The sequence below is a fragment of the Acipenser ruthenus genome, chromosome 36 (assembly GCF_902713425.1).
Source record: "Acipenser ruthenus chromosome 36, fAciRut3.2 maternal haplotype, whole genome shotgun sequence".
NCBI lineage: Eukaryota > Metazoa > Chordata > Actinopteri > Acipenseriformes > Acipenseridae > Acipenser > Acipenser ruthenus.
The window spans coordinates 2,058,510-2,085,649 of NC_081224.1; the positions used below are offsets into that span (position 1 = coordinate 2,058,510).

Below are 27,140 nucleotides of genomic sequence, written 5' to 3' on the forward strand. Positions count from 1 at the left end.
GTATTGCATTTAATTATCAAGTGCCTTGGAAAAGGTCCTGTTTTGGTTGATCAGCATTTAGTCACAGCGCCCCCTATGGCATGGAATAGTCTGGACCAGAGTATCCGGGATATGATCAGATAAATAACCCAAACGTAGAACAACCACTAAGATTACATGTATCTTAATGAGTCAGTTCCAAGAATCATCATAGTGTGAATGTTTCTGATCCTAGATTGAATGTATGATGTTGTCTTTTACAGTGATGCTGTTGATTTTAATGATGCGAAATTACTGCTGTCTGTTGCTGGTCATCTTGTGTTCGAGACCTCGGTCTCAATGGGGTTATAAATAAATACATGAAAACTGTTAATTGTGGAAGAAGTTAATCACTTAGTGCGATAACTTACCATTTAATTTCGATCAGTTGCATTAAACACTGTTATTATCCAGGTTTGGCTTTCCTTATTGCATTCTTTTTATAACTCTGTATCCATTTATTATTTTATCATTTATTTATTTATCTCTATAAAAGCAGAAAAGAAAAGGCAAAATCATTGGTACCATTAATCAGTTTTCGTTTGGCGACATTTGTGATGACAAGTCAAAACTCAGGGGATGTTCGCAAAACAAAGCTCCCGTCATGTAAGCGACATTTAATTTGTGTTTACAAGATCAGTAAGTACTGCAATCTCCGAAGGAGAAGGAATAACACAGAGCTGGAATGGCATTGTTTGATGTGAAAAGCAAACATGTCTCCATCACAACTGGGAAATACAATTGCATCCAAACATAATGCAACATGTCGCAGCACTACAGTAATTGGAGCGGTTTCAATATATAAACTTTTACGAGACAGATATTTTTTAAACTGAAAGAAAATCTTCGGAAGTTTCCGTTGGGCTGTGGTTGCTGTAGGGTTTACAGTGATGGAGCAATAATCAATCCATTAAACGGTTATTGATTATTATGGCTTTTATTTTGTGAGCTCAGTTAAACATTCCTGAGTGATTAGTCAGCCTGTTGCTCTGTTTTCAGCCTCAGCTAGCTACTCAAAATCTGATTCCTTGCTGTATTTGCTGTCGTCCACATCACAGAAATATATTTTTCAACATATTCCCAATAGTTTTGATAATTTCATTCACACGTCATGCGTAATTAAACAAAATCCTAAAAGGTATTGACAATGTCAACCCAGGGGACTTTTTCGACCTGAAAAAAGAAACAAGGACCAGGGGTCACAAATGGAGATTAGATAAAAGGGCATTCAGAACAGAAAATAGGAGGCACTTTTTTACACAGAGAATTGTGAGGGTCTGGAACCAACTCCCCAGTAATGTTGTTGAAGCTGACACCCTGGGATCCTTCAAGAAGCTGCTTGATGAGATTCTGGGATCAATAAGCTACTAACAACCAAACGAGCAAGATGGACCGAATGGCCTCCTCTCGTTTGTAAACTTTCTTATGTTCTTATGTTCTTCTTAAGGAAGAGTATTTTGCGAATGCGTATAACCATGCATCTTTTACCATTTGCTGTACAGTATCTTCTGAAGCATTGATCGAATCGTGATGAAGCTTGGGTTTATACATTCTCTAATGGATGTTCTGTTTTATCCTCCCAGGTGCAGAATATCACCCAGTCTATGGAGGTGCTTGACTTGAGAACAAACCGGGATCTGCAGTACGTGAAGAACACAGAGGCTCTGATGAAAGCGCTCGACAGCAGGTTGAAAGTGGCAGCTGACAGCCAGAAACCTCTGAATCCCAAGTCCTTTCAGGTATGGCAAAGAGTGTCCCTTAAAACTGACCATACCTTCTGTGCGTTGTGTGATGCACTGTCGTTACGGATTCTGTCCCCGGTCGGTGAGATGAAGTTTAAAGGCTCTGAAACCACGAATGCAGATGACTTTTGCATTGTGGTTAAGGTGCTCGCTTGCAGTGTGCGGGGTCGCCAGTTCACACCCAGCTTTTGCCCTGACACCCTGTGGCACCTCCCTGTTTCAAGATGCATGATGGACTTTATTAGAGGGAGGATCACAACCTAGGACTGTTCCAGGTAAGCTAAAGAAGTAGCTCCTTCAGCAAGATGAGTGCCATTCCATATTAGCCTGGTTATTACCTTTCCTCTGCCTATGTTACAGCTCCCCAACACACATGGAAAAGGTCAATCATGAATTAACTCGGAAGCACATCAGGTGGATAGCACAGCAACAGTGTCACACTGCTGTCTGACTTCTCCCTGTTTGCAAAGCGAACCTTGTCCTCATCCTAAACGATTTACCTAGCCAAGTGCATCAGACAATTACACTGAATAACCCTCCACAGTATACTTGAATTGCTCTTTTGTGTGGTGTCGCTGTACTCTAATTAAATGCAGGCGCTGGGTGAATCTGCTAGTTAGATGGTTGTGAAGGTGGAGCTTGGTTTGAAGGGTAAACCATGTGATGACAAATCCGATTATACCGCGCTCTCACAGATCGGGAGCGAGATTGTTGACTCGGATTCATTCGCTCTCTGTCACAGGTCTATATATCCTTCTACAGTACCATTTTATGTAATCACTCTAAGCCACGACACTTTGTCATGCATTTGTCTCCTCTCGACTCGACTACTGCAACTCTCTATATGGTGATCTCCTGGCATGCACCATAAACCAACTGCAGCTAGTCCAGAATGCCGCTGCCAGGGTCCTTACCAGATGTAAAAAACGTGATCACATCAACCCCCGTCTTGCCCAGCTGCACTGGCTACCTCTAAAGTTCTAAAGTTCAAACTCTCCTGCTCACCTACAATGCCCTTCATCACACAGGTCCCGAGTACCTCCTCAGCCTGCTGACCCGCTATGTCCTTGCCCGCAAGCTGAGGTCCTCCAACTCTGGACTGCTTGTTATCCCCAAGCATAAGTGCACCACACTTGGAGAGAACGCTCGTTTAGCTTCATAGCTCCGACTCTTTGGAACTCTCTCCCAGCTTTGGTGCGTGATGCTCCCACCGTCACTCACTTTAAATCAACTCTCAAGACCCACCTGTTCTCTCTTGCTTTCCATGCTCTTTAACCCTGATGTCTGTGATTAGCTGCTGTGTTGCTGCTACTGTTTCATGTATTATGCTACTATCATGTATTATGCACTTTCCACTGTACTTAATGGATTATGGATTTTCTTGTTGTTACTGCATCTTGTAAAGCGCTTTGTGATGGTGGTCCACTATGAAAGGCACTATATAAAATAAAGATTGATTGATTGGTTGGTAGGTTGATTGATTGATTGATTGATTGTCATTCTTCTACAGTACTATTATATGTAATCACTCTAAGGCACGACTTCCAAACCATATGCAATACCAGTAATGGAAAAAAAAAGTTGGTTGTAGCTTTTTCTCCATTTTATAATGAAGGTGATCAAACGAGCGTCTGGAATAAGACTCTTTGTCTTAACCGAGAACCTTTTTATAATTGCATTTTGGTGGATAATTAAAATTAAGCCATAAATCAAGCCTGGCGCATGGATAAAGGGGACAGGGGAAGATTGAATGCTCCTGGAGTCTTGAAGTGCAGATTAAAAATAAAAGCCACTGCTTCACACTCCGGGCTGTCAAAAACACACTGTCCCTGTTTCTTTCCAGACATTCTTTCTCGCCTCCTCAGACTGTCTGCAAGGAAGGTCAGAAGTTAAAGTGCTGAAGGGGCAGAACTGGGTTTTATAACAGAAACAAATCCCCCTATAAGAATGCACCAGAGTAAAAGCAAAGTGTAATAAAGGGTAGTGAAGGCATGGCAAAGCAAAGTAAGCATTGTTAGGCAGCTTCTTGGTATCATTGGTGAAGACCTGAAGCAGAGGGAGGCTGTAAAGAGAATATAAGAGCCCCCCTTTCTCTTTCTCTGCTCCACCAGCACAGAGCAGAGGGAGGCTGTTCAGAGAGTATAAGAGTTTCCCTTTCTCTTTCTCTGCTCTACCAGCACAGAGCAGGGGGGAGGCTGTTAAGAGAATATAAGAGCCCCCCTTTCTCTTTCCAGCAGCACAGAGCAGGGGGAGGCTGTTAAGAGAATATAAGAGCTTCCCTTTCTCTTTCTCTGCTCCAGCAGCACAGAGCAGGGGGAGGCTGTTAAGAGAATATAAGAGCTTCCCTTTCTCTTTCTCTGCTCCAGCAGCACAGAGCAGGGGGAGGCTGTTAAGAGAATATAAGAGCTTTTCTTTCTCTTTCTCTGCTCCAGCAGCACAGAGCAGAGGGAGGCTGTTCAGAGAGTATAAGAGCCTCCCTTTCTCTTTCTCTGCTCCAGCAGCACAGAGCAGGTGGAGGCTGTTAAGAGAATATAAGAGACCCCTTTCTCTGCTCCAGCAGCACAGAGCAGGGGGAGGCTGTTAAGAGAATATAAGAGCTTTTCTTTCTCTTCCACTGCTCCAGCAGCACAGAGCAGGGGGAGGCTGTTAAGAGAATATAAGAGCTTTTCTTTCTCTTCCACTGCTCCAGCAGCACAGAGCAGGGGGAGGCTGTTTGTCTCTTTCTTGTTGCAGCTGCACATTTCCTTGACCCACGGTGCAAAGCGGGTGAATCCTCAATCTAAAAGACGATCATACTGTATGATACATGTAAAACTAGATTAATTCAGCTTCACAATGACTTGGAAAATGGGACTAAAGCTCACGAAAGGCAGGAGCATTTCATTATTATTATTATTATTATTATCTCAATGTGTGCCTTTTAAAAGTGTGCCTTTTAGATGCCCCTAATATGAAGACTTGACAAGCTGGACAGTGAAAACTGAATAGCGATGCTCCCCTTTGTTCTGCGAATGATTTTTAAATCCGTTTTCTTGACCCTGTTATACTGGCTACTCTCTTCTTCTGCTTTTTTTTCTTTTTGGTTGCATGAATGGAATCATCAAAAACCTCCATTTACTTCACAGACAGGGACAGTATCATGATGTGACTTGGAGTCTTAGTCAAATGACACTGCTGTGTAGTTCTTTATTTATCCTTATAAAAGATTACCACAGTAAATATGCACGGCAATTTTGCAGTTTTAACATGGCTATTTACCATCTTTTACCATGCTTTTCAAAGTTTTCTAAGATGCTAAACTAAGGACAGAGAGTAGGATACACGTCTTCACACAGAGCGTGGTGAGGGGATGGAATGGGTTACCTAGTCATGTTGCTGAAGGAGACTCTTCTTCACACAGCGAGTGGTGAGGGGATGGAATGGGTTACCTAGTCATGTTGCTGAAGGAGACTCTTCTTCACACAGAGAGTGGTGAGGGAATGGAATGGGTTACCTAGTCATGTTGCTGAAGGAGACTCTTCTTCACACAGAGAGTGGTGAGGGGATGGAATGGGTTACCTAGTCATGTTGCTGAAGGAGACTCTTCTTCACACAGAGAGTGGTGAGGGAATGGAATGGGTTACCTAGTCATGTTGCTGAAGGAGACTCTTCTTCACACAGAGAGTGGTGAGGGGATGGAATGGGTTACCTAGTCATGTTGCTGAAGGAGACTCTTCTTCACACAGAGAGTGGTGAGGGGATGGAATGGGTTACCTAGTCATGTTGCTGAAGGAGACTCTTCTTCACACAGAGAGTGGTGAGGGGATGGAATGGGTTACCTAGTCATGTTGCTGAAGGAGACTCTTCAGCAACATCACTAGGTAAGAGAGTGGTGAGGGTGTGGAATGGGTTACCTAGTCATGTTGCTGAAGGAGACTCTTCTTCACACAGAGAGTGGTGAGGGGATGGAATGGGTTACCTAGTCATGTTGCTGAAGGAGACTCTTCTTCACGCAGAGAGTGGTGAGGGGATGGAATGGGTTACCTAGTCATGTTGCTGAAGGAGACTCTTCTTCACACAGAGAGTGGTGAGGGTGTGGAATGGGTTACCTAGTCATGTTGCTGAAGGAGACTCTTCTTCACACAGAGAGTGGTGAGGGGATGGAATGGGTTACCTAGTCATGTTGCTGAAGGAGACTCCTCTTCACACAGATGGCAAATGTTAACCTTATTCATTTTTAATTGATGAAAAATCTGTATATTTACACTATTCTTTCAATTTTCATGAGGAACTACATATTGCACAGCAACAGGTACATTTCACGGAAAATGTGAAATCCGTAAAAAAAAAAAAAAAAAAAAAAAATACAGCCCTCCCTATAATGTTATTTCTTTAGGCCAGTTTTTAGACTATTTTTAGAAATAAGACAGGACCTTGGTTTAATTCATCCATAACTATAAAACATTCAGTGGTGGTATTCTGTTTGCAGTAATACTAAAGAAAGGTTCTCTACAATTCAATGATGAACGGTTTGACCGTCACTGCACCGTAAACATTTCTTTTCACTGCCTTGGTTTAATTGAAAAGTCTCACCTACAGCACAGCACAGCACAGCGCTCTTTATTTCTCTAACAATATAGACCTCAGTGTCTTGTCTTTTTAGCTGACACACGGATGCAGAATCAGGAGCAAGGCTTGCCAAGAGGAGCTGCAAAAAATAGATAATCACTCCACGAAAAGACAAGTGTTTGCGCTCCATCAAACTATTCCTATTGTGTAGCCCTGTGCAGGAAAGCGCTTATAAAAGCACGAATCGCTTGCTCATTAATGTTGCAGATGCCTGATGCTGCGGAATACTTGGGATCAACCTTAATGTGACAGAGAGGAGAGAGCTGAATACACACGGCACAATATCGCACCTGCCTGACATGAGAATAAAGTCTTAATCGGAGCCAGTTCATTAGAGGACACTTCATAGCCTTTCAAAATGAGGCTGCACCAGCTACAACCTGGAGATGTTTTTGAAGGCATTCAAGAAAGGCACGATTGTCATTTATTAAGCCTTGTTTAGTATTTCTAAATTCAGCACTAGTGAGTGTCCAATGCTGTACATGCTCTATATCCTCTGTAGACCATAGCAAGCTTTGACATGAAGAGTTTGGATGCACTTCACAATACAGGTACATTAACCTATAACAAAAGTCCAGTGTAGCTACAGTGTAGTCATTGCACATGTATTTTAGAAGTGTGTCCAAGAATTGTACTACAGCACTGTTATGGTGAATAAATGCATTTTATAAGCCTTTTACAATAGAGGCAAACCCCATTTAGTATCAAGCCAATGCGCCAATGTTGTGATCATACACAGCAAGGCTGTACACAAGGTGGATCAGGGTGAGGGTTGATAAAGTAACTAATTACTTGTAATCAGATTACATTTTCGAGTAACTTTTTTTTATATTAAGGTATTACTTTTTAAAAGACTGGAATATTGATAAGAAATCAGATTACACCTTGTGCTACTGTGCTTCAGTTGAAAATCTTGCAGCATCAGCAGTTGGCAGAAGCACCTGTGTGCATATTACTTTTCCTTAAGTGTCTGGTTTATTCTGCTCTACCAGCATTAAAATGAATATACTGGCCTCAGATTGGAAGCGAGAGGAGAGTTAAACCGCTATAACCGCGGATGCAGACGAGCTCGGTTCTTTTGCACAGTGGTTAAGAAGCTCGCTTGCGGTGCGCGGGGTCGCCAGTTCACCCCCAGCCTCCACCCTGTTCCAAGAACCATAAAGAGAGGAACAGAACACTGTAGCATTACTTACCTTCTATTGCAGCCTTTCAGTAGAACATCTGTAGGATGCAGACCCCTATACAGTTATATACTGTATGAATATTTTAGAACGTTCTTATCTTATGAGCCAATGTGCCGTAGCTATACCCTTTTCATCTCCTGCAGAGGATGCATATGCCTGCCTGTCTTCTCTGCACTCTGTATTAATGCTCAGTAAGTGATATGTGCTTTTATTTAGGAAATACTACTGCAGGCTTTTGGAGATATTGAAACGGATTCATAGTATGGTGGTTCTAGCTCCTCTGCCATGACCTTTAAACACATTTTGCATTTGCACTATTTTAAGACCCGTTTTTTTTAAATGCTCCCTGGGCAGTTGGCTGCTGAGCTCCATCGTTAGGTTTCCAGGCGATTTTTCAGTCTTGGGCACATCACCTTAATTACATTTAATTGCTGGTGTTGAGCGTGTGCTTCCTCGCATAGACGTGATGCAGAGTGACATTGTCCAGCTGTAAGACTGAGGGAAAAATCAGTGGCAAGACACAAGACACAAAGGGAACAGAACCCTAGTACAGGGTTGGCAAGCTCTCCCGTTGAATATTCAGCCTGCTCTGAAAGGAGACCGGAAAAGGTCTATGGATATTGGGACACTGGGCTGCCACCCTACTATAGCCACAATCACAGCAGAAAGTAGTAATGCATTGCAAAGGCAATAAACAAAACAAAGCACGATAAAACCCAGTGCATTGGGAAAAGCATGGGGAAACTCCCTTAGAAAAGTTTACCATGGTAAAAGTGAAGCAAAGTGCAAAAAAGCATAGGTATGGTAAAGAATAGTGAGGTATGGTAAAGCATATTAATAAACATGGCAAACCTGGGGAAACTATGGTAAATACACAGGAAAAGCAGGGTTAAAGTACTGTGTAATAATAAACTTTTATAAGGGTTTATCCTGGTAAACTTTTATAAGGACGTACTTTTTTTTTTAACCTTTGGCAATCCCTACAGAATAGTCCACATTTGTCCACAGAATGAAAACTAAGAATCTAGGACAGGGGTGTCCAATCCTGGTCCTGGAGGGCTTGTGTCCCTCCTGGTTTTTGTTCCAACTGTGCCCTAAATTACTTAATTAGAACAATAATTGGTAATAACAGTGAAATAACTTACTGCTGCTGCAGAGTCACTTCCAATAGGACCTTGTTTCTACGTCTCATCCATAGGGCAGAGCACAAGGAGGTTAAGTGACTTGCTCGGGGTCACACACAGTGAGTCAGTGGCTTAGCCGGGATTTGAACCAGACATCTCCTAGTATGAAGCCCTTTTTCTATCCCAAACAACACTCAGTCCCCATGTGTCTTTGTGTTTCAGGATCTCAAGGTGAAGGTGGACCAGATGCTCCCCCTGCTGCCGGTGCTGGAGCAGTACAGGTCGGACGTTCGGATGATCGTGCAGCTGAAGGAGGATGTGAGGAACCTGTCGCTCATCCTGCTGGCCATCCAGGAGGAGATGGGAGCCTACGACTATGAGGAGCTGCAGCAGAGAGTCATGATGCTGGAGGAGAGGCTCCACGCCTGCATGCAGAAACTGGGTGAGCCGTCTTCACAGCCTGAGCAGAAACTAGTGTTGTAATGTTGAAGTGGGATGTATTTTTAAAGGGTTTACTCCAGTGTTTAAGTATTTTTTTAAGTGTTTATTTTGCAAGACTAGAACCACACAACTAAGTTATATATTTCAAGTCCTCTTAAGCGCTCTCTATGTGTTTTCATTTTGTAACATTTTCTCTCCTTATTTAAAGTTAATTAAAGAACGGAGGAAACTCTTTGAAAATACTGCCCAACGTTTTCTTGATCTTTTGCACTTGCTCTGTCTCTCACCCACAGTGACCTCATGTAAAACAAGAACTTAACAAGTCGAGTTGGGCAACTAATAGGCTACCGGACCAAAAATGTTCGTATTGTGTGCCCCTGTGAACATTTTTAATTTTTCTGATTAAACAGTACAGTCAGCGTTGTGCTTTGCTGTCACAGCGTGTCTGTGAGATTTAAAGCTCTATAACCATGAATGCAGACGAACCTGGCCCTTTTGCACAGCGGTTAAGGCACTTACCGATCAGGAGGACCAAAGATCCGTGGGCGACCTCTGTTTCCACTGTGAAGCCAACCTCCCATTTTTATCTGCAGAACCTTAGAAACAGATGCTAACAAGCTACAGAAATATAGAGGCCTGGACTCGTTGGGTGCCTGACCAGTTGTGATTACTGAAGCATGGTGAGGTGATGACTGTAGCCCCAGAGGACTTTCCTCCCCTCTTCTACAGCAGAGCAATGCAGAGCTCCCTGTGGGTCCCCAGCCGATATCAGCAACTTGTCACGAGTGGGACTGGCTACGTTTATTTTTCAAACTCCATTTGTGCAAAACGTTCCATGATAACAAACCTCGTTTAAATGAAAGCAGGACCTAATCTGGTTTAGATCTTGGCTGGGCTGACGCTAATGATGTCCGACTTGTCAATCTTGGAGCAAAGAAGAGCCGTCGGCCCTGAAGGAACTTTTCATTTGGAAGATCCAGAGACGGACGGTGACATCATTCTGCTAATGTCTTAAGATCAGCACAATATGCCCTCCCCCACTGGCTTATGTTCTCACCTGGGAGCCTGGGAGGATGCTACCCTAAAAACAGTGCAGCAATAATGCTGTGATGTTTGGATGCCTGCATTGTAGATATCACAGCTGCAGCACAGTCCACCGGCCCAGAGCCAATAGAGGGGGGGACCGCCCTCTAGTGAGCCAAAAATGCCACAGCGGTCACCCTGCGATATACAGCTATGGACAAAAGTTCTGCATCACTGAGAATTTTAGGATTGAGGCATAATTTATATATATATATATATATATATATATATATATATATATATATATATATATATATATATATATATATATGAACATAATTGAGATCTTTTATTTAAGATTATGTAATCAAAGAAACTACAAAATGATATCGCAAAAAGTCTACTGGATGCCATAATAGTAGTACAGTATTTCATGTTAGATTTCGAAATGTCACATTTTTCAATTTGATAGTTTTTTCTTCAAGTACATGGACAAAGCGGTATGCAATGCAATATGTTAACGTAACATTATTCAGCAGGTTTCATTCGACTTTATGAAGGAGAATGAGTTCATTCTATAGGGTGATGCAAAACTTTTGGCCAGAGCTGTATATTTAGTAGTCAGCTTGAGCTGGTATTAAAGAAATGGACAGAGTTGTGTACGTCAACTAGGAATCTCATTGAAAGATCTTTGTAATAACCGCTATGCCACAATATTTATAAGATGTAGGATGGCTTTGATTGACCTTTTGCTTTATTGTCATCCCCAGTTTCTTTTATTAATCCTTTAAAAAACGGATGATGCAGTTATTATTTTATTATTTATGCTAGCTTTTAGCTCATAGAAAACAGTATATTACATTCAGTAGAGATTGTGCGACTCCCCCTGTGATAGTGTCTTTACATTTTGTTGAGGTGTATGGAGAAGTCACCTTCTTATCGCGAAGCTTCGTGATAAAGCTGTCGCTGAAACAGCTCTTGTGTTTGTGCTGTTGTGCAATTTTAAACAGCTTGCGGGGTCTTGTGGGGAAACAGGCTAAATGAAACTGAGGGTGAGTCCCGTTTTCCATTGACTTTGAGTGCACGCCTCAATGACAATGGCTCCTTTGAGGATTTTACAGTGGCTGGCTCAGCACATCGTTGCCAAAGGTTTCAGCCAATAAATTATTCAAGTGCAGCAAATCTCTGTTTTCACTATGCGGTCAAATGGCTACTTTGGGATGAAAACAACATGCAGCCAACATCACAGGTGTTAAAAACAAGCTGGAGGCAGTTCAAAACTTCTCCAGACGTAAGAGAAAATACAGAGGTGAATTAACCCTTTCACAATCAGGCGCGGAGTGTATTTTTGTCACATGACACGGGTCAAAATATCATGTGTATTGTTCTTCTTGTTGAGAATCCCTTTGGATATGATTTCGTGCTTCGTTCATCACATCCCTGTGATTTTTGTTAAACTCAGGAGTTTAAACCACCCTTTTGAACACAAAGGGCTTCTCAAATGTGTCTTCTCTCTAAGTTCAGCTGGTACACCAGAGTGTAACCATGAACCTGTCCCCCCTGCAACACTCTGCCCCTAGTGGTTGTAGAAAATAATTCATAAGACACATTTGGACTTTTTAAGTCATGGGTTGGACTGTGTTTTTTTCATGGTATTTCACGGTTAAGATATTTCAAGATTAAACGTAACATTTATTAAAGTAGAAAATAATAGCATTGTCACATTCAAAATGTATATTATACAACACACGCTCCTAAATATTTAAATGCTTACCTGAAAAACAATAAATGCTAAATTGTAGAATATTTCACTTTCTTTTTTTCACCATTACGAAATTATGAAACAAAATAAAAACACAAATAAAATGTAAAAATAACAACAGACATGTGAAATGTCCCCTTCTTGTACCGGTCACAGCAATCTTTAGCAGAAATATTTTTGATTTTTAATGCAGCTGGTGTTGAAGACATTTTAAAGAAATCATGCAGCTGACTGCAGTGTGTTCAGTAATTTACTGGAAGCAAACTAAACCGGCTGCCAGGTTCCTAAATGCAGTGTAGCTATGGCATGCCAAATGATCATTTAGAGATGTCTGAAATGGCATGTTAAGATATCTTAAAATAATTAGAGATCTCTGGAAAGGATTTGAGATATCTTAAAATAAGGAAAATGTTTGCTGTATTTATTTTGAAATCTGTGACCCAGTCTTAGTCATGGGATGTGATGCCTGAAACAGAAAACTGTATACAAAGTCGTTCTAAACAAACAACAAGAACACATTCGTTAAGATGACTTTGCTGTGATACAGCCATCTGAAATATGTTTGCATCAGAGGGCTTGTTTGGAACTGCAAATTCTGCCACATTTTAATTAGCTGAATTCTTGAATCATTCTTAATTAACTCTCTATTGCAAAACATACAGCACGGGGGTGCTGTGTAAGAAGCTCGTTTTCACCCACTCAAAGCCAGCAACCCTGTAGGTGTTCTGGCCTCTTGTGGAGTAGAGCTCAGCTTGTATCGTACAGCACCCTACATCACATGCTATCTATAACGGGTTTCTTTAATTAGTATTATTAATTAGTCATTTTGTATCCAAAGCGACTTACAGAGACTAAGGGGTGAGACTGCAGAGTCACTTACAATAGGTTTTACGTCTCATCCGAAGGACGGAGCACAAGGAGGTTAAGTGACTTGCTCAGGGTCACACACAGTGAGTCAGTGGCCGAGCTGGGATTGAACTGGGAACCTCCTGGTAACAAGCCCCTTTCTCTAACCACTGGACCACCAAAGCCTCTGTATGCCACAGCAGCAGCAGTGTTTTGATCACCTGTGTTCTTTATACTAATCGTTGTTTTGTCTCGTTTTTCTTTGCTCAGGCTGTGGGAAGCTCACAGGGGTCAGTAATCCCATTACTATCCGAGCGTCGGGGTCCAGATTCGGATCGTGGATGACTGACACCATGAGTCCCAGTGCAGATACCCGGGTAAGGAAACAGAGACCATTGCCCTGTTGTGAGCCCCAAACGGCAAAAGACTCCTGCAGTTGCTGTGCTCTGACTTTTAAAACGCTGTGAAATGTAGAAGCCTTTTGTGACTTTCATGCAATTTGATTTGCTCTTGTAATGCTGAAATTTGCTTATCTTAATTACCCATAATTCCATGGTTACTGCTTTCTCCCACCTTAACTCGAATGCTACTGGTATATGTGTGTGTGTGTGTGTGTGTGTGTGTGTGTAGTATATGACTATGTAATTTATAACACACATTACAAACACATTAATATATTTAAATATAGATAAGTGAGTGTAGTTACCATGGTATCAAAAGCCTATAAGTACCTCCACTGTTTGTTTTCAAACACACTTGACAAAGGTATTTTAAACATACCAAAATGTGACAGCAGCTTCCTCTAACGACTTCCCTATGTTCTCATTAAGGTGCAGCGTGGCAAACCTCTCAGACTGATGAATCGATCGCTCCAGCCCGCGGATTAATGACTTGTTTTTACACAGTCTGCACCAATGATCACTCTAATTACCAGCGCTGCCATCACAGCGAGCCCCGAGCAATCCAAATAAGGCAGGGGCACTCCGTCCACAGACCTTTATTAAACCAGCAACCACATCGGACATGTTGAAGGCAATGAATACATAGAGTCACATGCTTTTTAAAAGCTTTTTCCAGCTGCAGCACTCAATCGTTTACTTATTTAATGACACACAGTACAGGGATGCCATTAGCACTTCAAAGAGTTCTGTAAGAAGTATTATTATTATCAATACTATTTATTTATTTTTGCTTTGTCTGGTGAGGTAGTTTGCCTGCGGTTTCCATCTAGTTTGCCTAATGCATTGCATTTAGCTGTTTTGAATCGCTGTGCTCTTGCTGGCTTGGCAGCTCTGTAGGCGTGAGAGAGAAAGGGTGGTTCTCAAGATTTATCCACAGAGCAGTGAGTTGTCAGGGACAGACAGCATGAGCTTTCCCCACATGCCCTGGACTGGAGGGAGCATCCTTTCTCTTAGGGGCGTAAGGGAGGGAGCAGTTCAGTCTCCATGCCTCGTCTGCCCTGGACTGGAGGGAGCACCCTTACTCTTAGGGGGTGAGTGAGCAGTTCAGTCTCCATGCATCGTCTGCCCTGGACTGGAGGGAGCACATTTTCTCTTAGGGGGTGAGTGAGCAGTTCAGTCTCCATACTTCAAGCCTGCCTTGGACTGGAGGGAGCATCCATTGGACAGCCCACCATAAAGTACAGAAGGTCACTGTAAGCTAAATAGAAAGCTGATAAGTATGCCAAAAAATGCACTGACATATTTGGTGCAAAAATACATTCATTTTATTTACATTTTTGGTTTAGAAAAACGAAACCCACACTGCCACCGATTTCAAACAGTGAGAGATCTCAGAAAGACAGGTCTTGCCCTTCTAAATTTGCAGACTCCAAGTACCCACCTTTTTAATATAAAGAAAGAGCCTCTATGACTTTAAGCAGAGGCAGGAGAGACCCGCTTCACCATTTATCCCCTGGCCTCATTGCACGGAGCACTTAATCTCGTCTCTGTGTGGGATTCACGTCATAGCTTGCCTAGGTGCTGGGGGAATTAATTAAAGCACAGAAAAGTGGTCAATTTCTTCTCTCTCCTCGAGCTGCAACTGTTATGTAATTCTGCTGCTGAAGTTTTTTTTAGAAACTTTTTCCCTGCAGGCACAAGCAGACATGGAGTGAATTAGTGAGCAGGAGAGGGAGGGAAGCAGTGGAACTGATTATATTGTGTCGACCGGTTGCACACACACCTGTGATCAGCTAACTGAGACCGTGACACTTCCATTTGTTTTTGTTTGTTTTAATTTTTTAAAAAAAAATGTAATTACATTTTTTTTGCTTTATTATGATCATTTATTTATTTTATTTGTATTTTACTATTAATATTTCTTTTTGTTGTTGTTTTATATAACTTCAGAACTATGCCGTACAACTATGCATGGGATGACATCATAAGTTCTGGGATTTTGACAAATTCTTAACAGTGATTGGTTGCTTGGCTTCTGCTGTGTGATTCATAATTGCAATCATTAACGCTTCACGTTTTGGTTCTCAAAATGATTGCTACACCATGTTCGGTACCTGGATGCCAACCACAATCTACAGTGTGTGAGTTACAATAAAACTCAAAAACAGCCTTTAAAATAGATACAGCAGGGATAGAAATATGACTCCCGTTGAATAGCAGTTTCACCCATTCCAGGTTTTACTACGAGCTTGATTAGCCACTGTGTATAGGTGACAAGCCTAGGTGTGTCGTCTTAAACTCATAGTAAAACCAGGAATGGATCGAACTGCTATGCAATGGGAGTCTTATTTTCATCGCTGCTGTAAGCACCACGCAATGGGTTTCTCTCTGCTTCCAGCTAATACAGAAAAGTTAGTGAAAATCACACTTAATACCATTATAACCCTGAAGAGACCTTAGCAGAACTACAGGCAGACCACAGTATTACCAGCAAAGGCAACACAGTGGATTTGAATTTACATTTTGCACTGCGGTGGTCCTGATATGATGGTAGGACCCAGGAGGCATGGATCAACAGTGGATTATAGGAGGCTGTGTGGTCCAGTGGTTAAAGAAAAGGGCTTGTAACCAGGAGGTCCCCTGTTCAAATCCCACCTCAGCCACTGACTCGTTGTGTGACCCTGAGCAAGTCACTTAACCTCCTTGTGCTCCGTCTTTCGGGTGAGACGTAGTTGTAAGTGACTCTGCAGCTGATGCATAGTTCACACACCCGAGTCTCTGTAAGTCACCTTGGATAAAGGCATCTGCTAAATAAACAAATAATAATTACTTCTGTGTTGGCTCACAACATGCTGATATAAAAATATCCCCAGAATGATACCAAGGTCAGCCTCTTCCCATTTGTAATGGATCTCCTCCTAGCAGTTGATGAGCTATTGATACTGATAAGACACGTACTTCCCTCACGAATACAAAGCTTCCCTTATGAAAGTTTACTGCAGTAAAAGCATAGCAAAGTGTAATAAAGCCCAGTGAAAGCATGGTAAAGGTGAGCATTGTGAAGGACAGATGGTAATGCATATTAAAAAAACCCAAGGCAAACGATAGTAAATGATGGTAAATGTATAGTATAACCATAGGTGCAAAATTACCATGCAAATTCATCATGGTAAATTTTTATAAGGGAGCTGAGTGGTAAGACGTCCAGCCCTTGCCTTTCTATTTAATTCAGTGGGCTGAAATGCCAAGCACTTACATATTGTAGCTCCGCTTGTGTTGCCCGTGACCTTCAGAACAGAAGCATTGCATTGTAACTGCAGAGTCGCTGTTGCATTGCCATTTAATATTTCCCAAGCGGGATCTGCTGCAGCTAAAGTCTGGAATTGAATATATTCCTGCCGGACCTGCACTGCAGTATGCATCCTATTCAACAGAAAATTACACCCCACAAAAATCAATAACACTGTACCAGCATGGCACATAAACGTAATGAGAAAAGTGGTTGCTTTTCACAAAAAAAAAAGTTATTTGAAATAGTAACAGGAAAGAAATACGGTTGTAATCCTTTTCCAGCTTTGTAACTCAAGTTGTACCCTTGATTTTAGAATATGTCTCAGTACAGTGGAGAGGTGGCATTCAAATTGGATGGATAAATGGCAAGCCCTCAGTGAAAAGGGTTCTGCAAACTATGTTAAAAAAAGCCACCTTCCTCACTTAATCACTTGTCAATTTAGTTTCAAGCTTGTGATGCACAGCCTTTTAATGGTTCTACTGTACTGAGCTCCGCGAAAGTGGCTGAAAAATGAAACTATCCATGCAGTGCGGCTAAACAGTGGAGCGTGGCGAGACCTAGCAAGCAATCAAACATCTTTATGTGTTTATTTGCCAGCCAGTCACCTTGCAGCCCGTTTAATTTTCACTATAAAATTATGCTTGGCATGCTCTGGACTGTCCAATTAAATTAAGTAAAATAAAACCTGATCAAAATAAATTAGGAGTACACGTTGGTCGGAAGCTGGCTCCCCCACTGCCTTGCTGTCCTCCTCGGAAAGCCATCCCTACTCCGACTGCCTGCCCGAGAGATTAGGATGGCATCAGGTCGATGTACAGCTATGGCCAAAAGTTTTGCATCACCTACATCATCAAAAAAAAAAAAAAAAAAACTATATTAACAAAATTTAGATCTTTTATTTAACATCTACAAAATTATATTGCAAAAGTCCACCGGAAAGCAGTATAGTATTTCATGTTAGATTTGGAAATGTCACATTTTTCAAATATTGTCAGTTTTTCGTGAAGTATATGGAAAACTACAAAGCGGTATGTAATTCAATATGTTAATGTAACATTATTCAGCAGGTTTAATTCCACTTTAGGAAAGCACAATTAGGGTGAAGCAAAACTTTTGGCCAGAGCTGTACAACTGCATGTGATGAATACTCTTTTAGATGTATTTTTGAACCCATAAGGCATTCATTGATAAATCAGTGTTTGAAAGGGGGTTGATAGCTGGAAGGTTTTTGATCTAGTGCCATGTGCAATAACCCTGGGTCTTAACATTTATTGAAGAATCCATACTTCAATAGACATCCACACATTCACACGAGCACAGATATCTCCAATGCACCTGCTTTTGCCATGTGGAGCTCTGGAAGCAATTACATATTCCCTTAAGCGAGATGGATGGTTCCCTCTCCTTGTCGTTGGACCGTGATTGACAGTGAGGGCAGGTGGCTGTCACAGAGAAGGATGGCTCGCTGGCAGCTCCGATGAGTTCACTTCTCAGCTGGCCAGTAGTGTGTAATATTGGACAGTAATAGGATTGCCTTGCTGATGGATGGGTGGATCAACTCTGCTTTCAGAACCGTCAAGGTGGAGCCAGAAACCGTTGCAATGACACCCCACCCCCCGAACCCACTACACGGACAGGCTATTCGGATCTCCACAGAAATTAGGTGCTGACAATCAGCCAAGGGGGGTGGGCTAATTAATCAAGTGAAGAAACAGCTGCTTGGGTTTGTGAAGAATTCTGCTTTTCTTTGACTATGTGGAGAGCAGCGATCATCACAAACCCAAGCAGCTGTTTCTTCACTTGTTTCACTTGGAATGGTAAATTAGCCCAATCGACACCAATGACCCTCACCTTTGTAGAGCTTGATCTGATTTATCGATAATCTGTTTGTGCAGGTCAAGATAAAGCTATACCATAGTAAAGATTATATGGGGTTGAAAAAAGCTATGCAGAAAAGATGTAGCCTTTTGACAAAATATGACATCCCATTGTGTCTTGTAGGGATGTTAATAGTTTAGCGTTTGAATAATTAGTTTTCCAAGTTTGAAACATTACAGTTTTTTCTCTACCCACTTACGCTTTGACAGTAGTATGCATGTCAAATATAGAGGTCAGCTGTATGCAGCATAAGGTTATTTATTCAAGGTATTTTAACAAGTACACATGCAGTCTCATCCACATTTAATGCTCTAGTGCAGTGGTTTTCAACTCCCATCCTAGGGGACCCCTGTGTCTTCTGGTTTTCATTCCAACTGAGCTCTCAATTACTTAATTAAACATTTAATTGAACTAATTAGCTTAATTAGGCCTTTTTAATCGTTCTTAGCTCCTAAAAAGTTGCAGATGTCAAGTTATTTATAACATTTTATAGTTAAGTTGAAATCTCCAGCTTTAAGAGCTGAAAGCAATTAAAAAGGCCAAATTAAGCTAATTAATAGTGCAATTAAGAGTTTAGTTCAATAATTGAGAGCTCAGTTGGAATGAAAACCAGAAGACACAGGGGGTCCCCAAGGACCAGGGTTGGGAACCACTGCTCACAAAAAAGGACCAGCACGCCAAAGGAGGACTTTTCATTGACTGCCAATTAAGCTCTACTGAAGACCTATAGCAGGGGTGGCCAACCCTGGTCCTTTGAGAGCCACAAGGTCTTCTGGTTTTCATTCCAGACATTACTTAACTGAACCAATTATTTTCTTCATTGGTCAACACCAACATTTTTTCCAGGTCTTTAGCTATTGATGATTTAAAGACATCCAGAAAACCTGCAGAATTGTGGCTCTCCAGGACACGGTTCGGCAACCTCCTGACCTGTAGGATAGCCGATTCCAGGCTGTTAGATACGATGTTTATCTAATAAATGACGTCAGTACCCTATGAAATACAAAGCATGGAGCAGTGCCAGGAACGATGGAACAGACTTATATTCATACTATGAGTATTTTAAACATTGTACAGTAAATTCATTTCATTTGATTCATTTATTAGTAATCTGTCATGATTGACCATAACGGTATTGTTTCCAGATGTTGCACCTTGAGCCTCATTTTCGGGTGGTTCTGTAAAGTAAATTCTCTGCACTAACGGGTCCCAGTGTTACAAATCCAAACTGTAAACCACTACTAATTTTTGTTTTTAGTATAAACCGGAAAAAAGCTCAAGCAATTCCCATCGTGGCGTTTTATGACGTGGTTCTTTTTCTCCTTTTTTTTTTGGATACAAAGTTATCAAGCAAGTTCTTGAGCGTTCTTCCGTGGCGCGTTCTAGGTGTGGCACGGAAAGATCTGTAATTGAAATCTCTGTCGTTCCAGGTGTGGTCCATGGATGGTTACTACAAAGGCAGGCGGGTTCTCGAGTATCGCTCCCTGAACGACTTCATGAAGGGGCAGAACTTCGTGCAGCACCTCCTCCCTCACCCTTGGGCCGGCACGGGCCACCTGGTGTACAACGGCTCCCTCTACTACAACAAGTACCAGAGCAACATCGTCATCAAGTACCAATTCCGCTCGCGCAGCATCCTGGTCCAGAGGAGTCTGGCCAGCGCCGGCTACAACAACACCTTCCCTTACTCCTGGGGGGGCTTCTCGGACATCGACCTCATGGCCGACGAGAACGGCCTGTGGGCAGTCTACACCACAAACCAGAACGCGGGGAACATCGTGATCAGCCGGCTGGAGCCCCAGACACTGGAGATCCTGCAGAGCTGGGACACAGGGTACCCGAAACGTAGCGCGGGGGAGTCCTTCATGATCTGCGGCACTCTTTACGTGACTAACTCCCACCTGGCGGGGGCTAAGATCTACTTTGCCTATTACACGAATTCATCCAGTTACGAGTACACGGACATCCCCTTTCACAATCAGTACTCGCACATATCAATGTTGGACTACAACCCCCGGGAGAGGGTGCTGTACACTTGGAACAATGGTCACCAGGTCCTCTATAACGTCACGCTTTTCCACGTTATAAAGACTTCGGGAGAGTTGTAAATTGACGGCATTGTGGCTGGCCAGGTTGAGTGACTGACCAACGAGACACGTCTATTTTTTTTTATATTTCAATATTAACAGTATTATTATTAATCGACAACAGTAACAAAAAAAAAAAAAAACTGACTAAGACGGCCAGCGCCAACTACGAAACTAAATAAAAGACTGTTTTTTTTTTCTTGTGGTGAGTGCGCATGGTTCTCTTTTTTTGTGACAAGAAATAAACATCTACCTTTGTCATTTAAGAGCTTCTTATTCCTTTATTTTCTAGGGTTTCGGAACGCGATACCGTTATGTCTCCTCAACATGCATCTGACATCTAACTCTTTGACCCCAATCTGTACCAACATCGCAGATAATTATTACTTACCAGGAATATTACTATGTAGTTAATAGTCATTTAAATACTTTTTTTTTTAACTCACTAAAGTAAGCTAATATATTATTTATTTATTTATTTATTTATTTATTTGGCAGACGCCTTTATCCAAGGCGACTTACAGGTGTTACAGGGCAGAACAGGGTTACAATGCAAGACTCTCATTTTAATACAGTATAGTTTACAGTAGGTGCAAGTAATACTACTAAAATATGAAATAAGATGCAACAAGTTAGGATTACTGCAATGTTATATCTACAGTGACATATTAGTAGTGCAATAGTGCAAGGACAGTGCATTAGCTGAGGATCCATAGGTAGTATATAATGTGTTGTACAGAGCCACCAGTACAGCTAATCTTAAACCATTAAGTGCCATTATCCTCATTTCAGAACAGGCTACTTTGTAATTTTTGAGAATTATTGAGCATTTTTAATTTGTTATATTTTAAAAAATGTATTGTTCCGATAACTTACTCTAATTTTGTGAGCCGCAAAAGCCTGAATGTATTGTATCAAATTACAGAAATGCAGCTTATGTTCTGATTTTTTTCAAAGACAAATTAATTTGGTACTTGACTGTGACGCCATTTCCATCTGTTACAATGACATTTTCTTCTACAGACATATGGTATGTGACATACATACTCACTATATACTGAGTATGGTTTGCAGATGAAAGAACCACCCATTTCTGACAGTGAATTCTGAATCATATGGACTGCAAACGTACGACCGTTTGAACTGAATCAAACTTCAAATTCTCGACAAAAGTGTGTATGCCCTGACTTTATTTTACCTGTGCAGGTGATACTGTTATCCTGACTTCTTCCATAGGCAAGCAAACTGTACAGCTGTGGCCAAAGGTTTTGCATCACCCTATAGAATGAACTAATTTTGCTTCATAAAGTCCAGTGAAACCTGCAGAATTATGTTACGTTAACATATTGGGTTACATACCACTTTGTAGTGTTCTACTACTGACAAATTTGACATTTCGAAACCTAACATGAAATACTGTACTACTGTTATGGCTTCCGGTAGACTTTTGCGATATCGTTTTGTAGTTTCTTTGATTTACATGTTAAATAAAAGATCAAAATTGTTCATATGGTTTTTCTTTTTTTTTTTTTTTTTTTTTCATTATGTCTCAATCCTAAAATTCTAGGTGATGCTAAACTTTTGGCCATAGCGGTGCATACAGGTTTATGTATGTGACGTCGCTATCTTTACTACAAGACATACTGCAAAGTGGTTGTCATTTTTTGTCCCACCTCTGTAAACTTTTGCCTCTCAGTACATGTGTGATGCAACCACTGCAACGTCATTGCCCCCTTTAGGAGATTGTAGACAAAATGATTTCATGCATTCTCCATGCTATACACATCCATTCACTAAATGGGTCTCAAATGGGCATTTTAATGACTGACAGGCTTCACAGCCAGTAAGATGCTTGATCCGAAGACACTGCTGAGCTGGAATGTATTAGCTGCAATCACTTTGCGTGTACAGCGAACGATTAAAAACACGGGGAGAACTCAAAACAGCTTTCCTGTGTGCTGAAGGAATCCACCTTGTTGCTGTGTATTCTGGATAACTGTGCAGTAACAGCAAGCGACAAGGAATTACGAATTCAACACTCAAGCTAGTTCTACGCTTCGGAGGCCTGGTGCATTTTGTTCTGTTACCTCCACAGGCCTCTCCGGACATACGCTTGGGAGCTGAGGTTGTATTTGAACAGACAGCTGCAGAGCTCAGTATGACAGCCACGTAGTGTCGTTTAATAGTGATGTCAAGGAAGTTAAACCAGGACTTTAATCCCCATGTTAGACCCCTTATACAAGTTTACCACTGTTAACCAAACCATGGTTGTCCAGGTTTTTATAAGACCTCTCTGAGCTTTACAATGCCTACCTATGCTTTGCCATGCATATTTCGTTGTCCTCAGACGTTCTTTACCGCGATTCAACGGTTTGAAGCTCAGCTACAAAGAAAACTAGCTGTAAAACCAATTAAAAATAAGATAAAAAAAATAAAATAAGAATAAGCGGTGCATTCCCCAGTGTGTGAATATGGTGGCATACCATCCTTTAGTGTGGGCTGTGGTTGCAAGGACATCTATATTGAGAGAGGAGCCCTACCAGAAGAATAGCCTTGAATCATTGACAGTGCGAGTCATCTGTGATTTACTGAGAGCAATGAATGAGAGAGGAAGCTAAGTGGGTGAATCAAGTTGTACAGTATAAGCCATTTATTGTATTTTATTTTACCTTCACCCAGTCAAACGCTGGTTAATAAAAGCCTCGGTTTTCTCATTACTATTCCCACGCAACCCCCAGTGCTTCAGAGGAGTGACGGAGACAGTTCATTGAATTCCACTATCAGCATGTTATCAAAAGTTCAGCTTTTGAAATGACTTTGATTAAGGGTGCTTCGTCATCAAAGTATAGGTCCTCCTTTATCACAATGTACGATCATCATCACTGAGGCGTCAAGGCCCTTTGTTATAAGTTTATATGTGGTGTGTGTAGGGTGTCTCATTGTATAAGAGATAGCATCCCATGCAGTTTGGGCGAGAGGACCGCAGAGCGATGGGTGCATGTGTATTTCTGTTTTGTTTTGATTTCTGATCATTGTAATGACACGTGTTGTTCTGTGCATGGGATGACATCAGTACACAGGATGTTCTGGAATTTTGGCATATGCTTCACTGTGATTGGTTGACAGCTCCTCAAAAAGGCGGTCTGTAGAAATGACGGCTTTCAGTTGATTTTAAGGGAGGCAGATCTAATTACCAGAATAGCTAGGGCTGTGTTTTTTTTCACAGTAAAAAATTATTTCACAGCATTTCACGGTCTAAAAATAGGTATTTCAAGATTTAAACATCTGTATTAAAGCAACAAAAAAAAAGCCACATGATCTTCGATATCCCTTACGAGAGAGATAGCGTGCCCCCCTACTGATTCACCGACCCCACTTCACACTCTGCTGTGTATAGTTTTCTTTAAAGATCACCCATCCTTGTCCTGGTTTATCTGGTTAAACACTTTAAATAGCGGTGCACTGCGCGTTATTGTCAATAAAACTTTCTTGTCCTTAGATTTTTCTCTGATCACCGATCAGAACTGGTTGTAAAATAGATTGTGCTGCATGGCAATTAAAATCCGCATCAGAATCAAAGCAGTAAAACCCTAATGGAAAATAGAATGCCTTAAGTTTTCAGTTTGCAGGAAAGTAGGCCTTGAGTGGTGTCCTTTCATAAGTCAGCTCTGGACCGTGTGAATTTTCCTAAGCATGGCGAATGTTCTCTCACTGCTTGGCATTTGAATGGGGAATGACGAGTAGAGCCTTCATGAGTCTGCACAACTCTTGGCTGACCTGCAAGTTGTCATCTGTGCAACCTTTCCCCAGTACTTGTCCAGCTTCTCTTCAGTTGGAAGATCTTCAGGGTCTGTGAGCTGGTAATCAGTGAAATCTTCTCTCAAGGCATCCAGCTCATGTTCTTCCACAATGTGAGGGAACTGCTTGACCATACAGGTCACTGCAAAAAGAAAAGCTAAATGCTATAAAAAGGCTGAATTATAATTCGATTTTATACAGTAATGACGCTTAAAAAGCTTTCCAAAGCTCCAAAAGTTGTTTAAGATGTAAACATAATTTTCCATAATTATCCAAACAGCTACTGAAATCCTGAAAACACATATAAATAAATACACATCAAAGTGTATGTGTATCAGTACTGTAAGCTAGCGCCCGGTTTTCAGTAAAAATTCCAAATTGTATGGTTCACGATTCACGTTCCGGGTTTGTGCACACATTAGATTTTACTGTGATAGCTGTCACTGTCAAACTGACTGGCCAATGGGAGCCTCTGGGCAGCTTTAATGGAGTCACTCTGCAGGGGTGCGTCCAGGACAGCCAAGTTAATCATACTTCAAATCGCTTATATAACTTTCTTGTGAAGTGTTTTAATCAGGGACTTAATGACTGTTTTAATCTGCCAGCAGAATTATGATCTCTCCATAGGAAGGCTGCCACCCCAATTTGTGTGTGGGTGTCTGAGTGATCGCAAGCAGTTGCCGTCCAAGTCGTAAAGCAAATATGTGCCCTGTTCACTGTCCGAGTCTGCCAGCAGTAAACATGAATCCTGTCCTCTGCTTCAAAGCGACGTGAATCGAACTCGGGTCATTTAAAATGCATGGAGAGGGAGGGAGGGCAACCCCTGTTTAACAACCTCAGATAATAGCCCAGTGGGGCCCTGAACACTGATTGAAAAGCCTTCGCCAAAACAGAAACACGTCTTCAAGTTTGACGTTACTTCCCTGGGGCCCTTAGCTGCTCTCTGACAGCTTAAAGAGAGAAGGCATGTGCTGAGACAGTGTTTACACAGCTTGAAAGAGGCATGCTCTGGGTGTGTGTCAAGTGCCTGTATCCCAGACTGCATCTCACCGAGTGGAGCTGACAAAATAATTGCACTAGTGTTCCACTCCATGTGCATTCATTCACTATGCACAGTACAGTGTGTCTCATATGTGCAGTTTATCATACATGTGTTCATTTTCCCATTGTTATAATATACATTTCCCATAGTTTATTTATTTATTTTTTGTATATGTTGCTTTACAATGCTTACCGTGCTTTTACTATGGGAAACCATTATAAGGGTTGGTTTACCATGGTTTGTTTTTTAATGTGTTTTACCATACCTCTCTGTGCTTTCTGATGCGTGCCTATGCTTCACCATGCTTTCACTGTGCTTTATTAAACTGATATGCTTTTGCTATGGAAACTTTTATTAGCGATGCACAGCAGGTAAAGTCTGAGGAATGATCTAATTAGCTTAGTGGCCTTAGTAAGCTCATGAACGGAGCACTAATCCTTCAGGAAATGGATCCCTGATCCCGTTTCAATCAGCAGCTCAATTAGGAAGCGGCCAACTTGAACATTTAACACCAGTTAATCCCAATGGCAAATTAGGGATAAGGTTAGCTAATCTTATGAATAATTGTTAGCATATCATGATGTTTTTTCTTACTGCGGTTGAGTTTTTCTATTTCTATTCAAAAAAATACAACGTCCCCCGTCAGAAACGAACAAGAACACCTTCAAGGGGAGGAAAAAAAATATGCAGTGTTCCATCCAGACCTGAATAGTCTCTTCACCTCCAAGGTGATGATGCGATTCAAACTGCTCTTGTGGAATGTAAACAAACTGGATTGGCAGCAAAGCCTGCTTTCTGATAACAGTGCCCAGAACTATGTATTGCAGTAAACACAATCATTGTAGGGTTAGTGAGTTTTCACAGTCAAAGAAACTGGATCCAGTACGACAGTGAAAACACACCTTCAAAGCCAATCCAATTTCGTTGAAGAACTTTGAACATGCTCCAACTCGTCCAGTTTCTTTGAAGAACCATCAATGAAAGGTCACGCCCAAGTCCACTCTGATTGGTTGACAGGCTAGCAGTCACACGTATAGCTATCTGTCAACTGAGCTGGTGCCCTTTCAATATATCCAATGCATTGCTCATCAAGTAATCCAACTCCATTATTTGACCATGAAAACCGTGCTTCCATTAAACTGGATCATCCTGAGCCCAACTTGGATGTAAAAACACACTTTAAAACTGGGTTTGAATGCAGGACACAGCGGTTAACTGCAGTACATGGCAGCGAGGCAGTAGAGTTTGCATTCTCCCTTGTGCCCAAGACAGTGCAGTTCATTTGAATTATAGCCAGTGGGGTTTTCCTCTTTACTTTAATCCCATTCCTGTGGGGCATTCAATAAAACTTGTTGCATCTTGACACTTAATTAAGAACCAAGAGGGAGAAAAGAGACTTGCTTGAATTTACTAAATGACATTCGGAGTGGCAGATTTTCATGACGCGCCAATATTTGTTTTTGTTTTTCTTCCACGGTCGGATAATCTTTACCCCACGACTCTCACTTATTCCCTGGGGTTAACAAACAGTCTTCCTGCCTTCTGTGTACAGTAAATCCCCCTTTCCCAGGGCTATTATAAAATCACAGTGCTCTGAATTTAAACAAACCAAATTATTTTGCTTTAATTTACTGTATAGGGGATAGGTAGAAGTCACGGTGAATGCTCACATTTTGAAGATGTTTAAAACGACGCCGTATGGGCTATGATTTGCAATTAGAGATATATTTCTAGCTATCATATTTCTTTCATCAAACGTTCATCCATTTAAATCTGGCACTTATAAACCTTGTTCTGATGATTCCAAGTTGTGCCTCAACCTGTTTAAAATACAGTACTGTTACAAGAGCACTGTATAGCTATCATGCCTCTATTTTAAGTCTGATTTCAGTAT

General features: G+C 41.4%; 1 protein-coding gene across 3 annotated transcripts in view; it reads left to right on the forward strand.

Annotated features, from left to right (window-relative positions):
• Positions 1-21,852, forward strand: part of LOC117402050 (noelin-2) — a 110,828-nt gene extending 88,976 nt beyond the window's left edge. For all 3 annotated transcript variants that reach the window (XM_059008061.1, XM_059008062.1, XM_059008060.1), the window contains exons 3-6: positions 1,602-1,757; positions 8,899-9,118; positions 13,019-13,125; positions 19,750-21,852. In XM_059008061.1, the coding sequence (XP_058864044.1) occupies positions 1,602-1,757; positions 8,899-9,118; positions 13,019-13,125; positions 19,750-20,427 (1,161 nt within the window). In that variant the 3' untranslated portion in view covers positions 20,428-21,852. The remainder of the gene's footprint in view (positions 1-1,601; positions 1,758-8,898; positions 9,119-13,018; positions 13,126-19,749) is intronic.
• The last annotated feature ends 5,288 nt before the right edge of the window (positions 21,853-27,140 follow it).